At 42.0% G+C, this 597-nt stretch overlaps 1 protein-coding gene across 1 annotated transcript in view; it reads right to left on the bottom strand.

Moving 5' to 3' along the window:
• Positions 1-165, bottom strand: part of LOC106530942 (1-phosphatidylinositol 4,5-bisphosphate phosphodiesterase delta-3-A) — a gene marked incomplete at its 5' end in the record, with an annotated part of 43914 nt that extends 43749 nt beyond the window's left edge. Inside the window, 1 exon segment of the mRNA XM_014026673.1 lies at positions 43-165. Within this exon segment, the coding sequence (XP_013882127.1) occupies positions 43-165 (123 nt within the window).
• Between the last annotated feature and the right edge of the window lie 432 nt (positions 166-597).

Below are 597 nucleotides of genomic sequence, written 5' to 3'. Positions count from 1 at the left end.
TAATAATACTAGTAAGGGTACTGTAAGATAAACAGAGCCTACCCAGATTCCTCAGAGGGTCGATGGCCCTGCTGGTTTTCAGCGGCTCTGCCTTCTTCCTGTTGCCCAGCATGCTGCCTCTGTGGACGGGAAGGAGAAGCTGGGGAGCCGTGGAGGACTGGGAGGAGGACGCTGCTGCTTCTCATGCTTTTATTGTGCCGCAAGCTCCGCCAGCGCTGCCAGGCCTGACGTCACAGCAAGCTGGAGTCTTCTGACGTAACAGGAGCAGGAGAGGCTTCCTGAGTGGGCTTTTCACAATAAAAGGTTTCTTTTTTTTAACTTAATTTTTTATTTATTTTTGACAACAGTGACACTTTTAACAATTACATTCTCCTGTCTCACGCAGATATATACATTCTGCATTATAAGTTGACATTATGAAAAGAGGCAGTGAAAACAAATGTCATAATGAACACAAAATAATAAAAACAAGGAGATAACAGAGAAAGAGAAACAAAATAAAAGCAAAACAAAGCAATCAACAATTAGGTCCCTCTCTGAGGAAAAATAATCCACACATTTTTAAGCACAATCGTATTATATACAAATCCATAAGCG

Source organism: Austrofundulus limnaeus, unplaced genomic scaffold (assembly GCF_001266775.1).
Source record: "Austrofundulus limnaeus strain Quisiro unplaced genomic scaffold, Austrofundulus_limnaeus-1.0 Scaffold579, whole genome shotgun sequence".
Classification (NCBI taxonomy): domain Eukaryota; kingdom Metazoa; phylum Chordata; class Actinopteri; order Cyprinodontiformes; family Rivulidae; genus Austrofundulus; species Austrofundulus limnaeus.
This window is presented reverse-complemented; position numbering and strand designations above follow the sequence as displayed.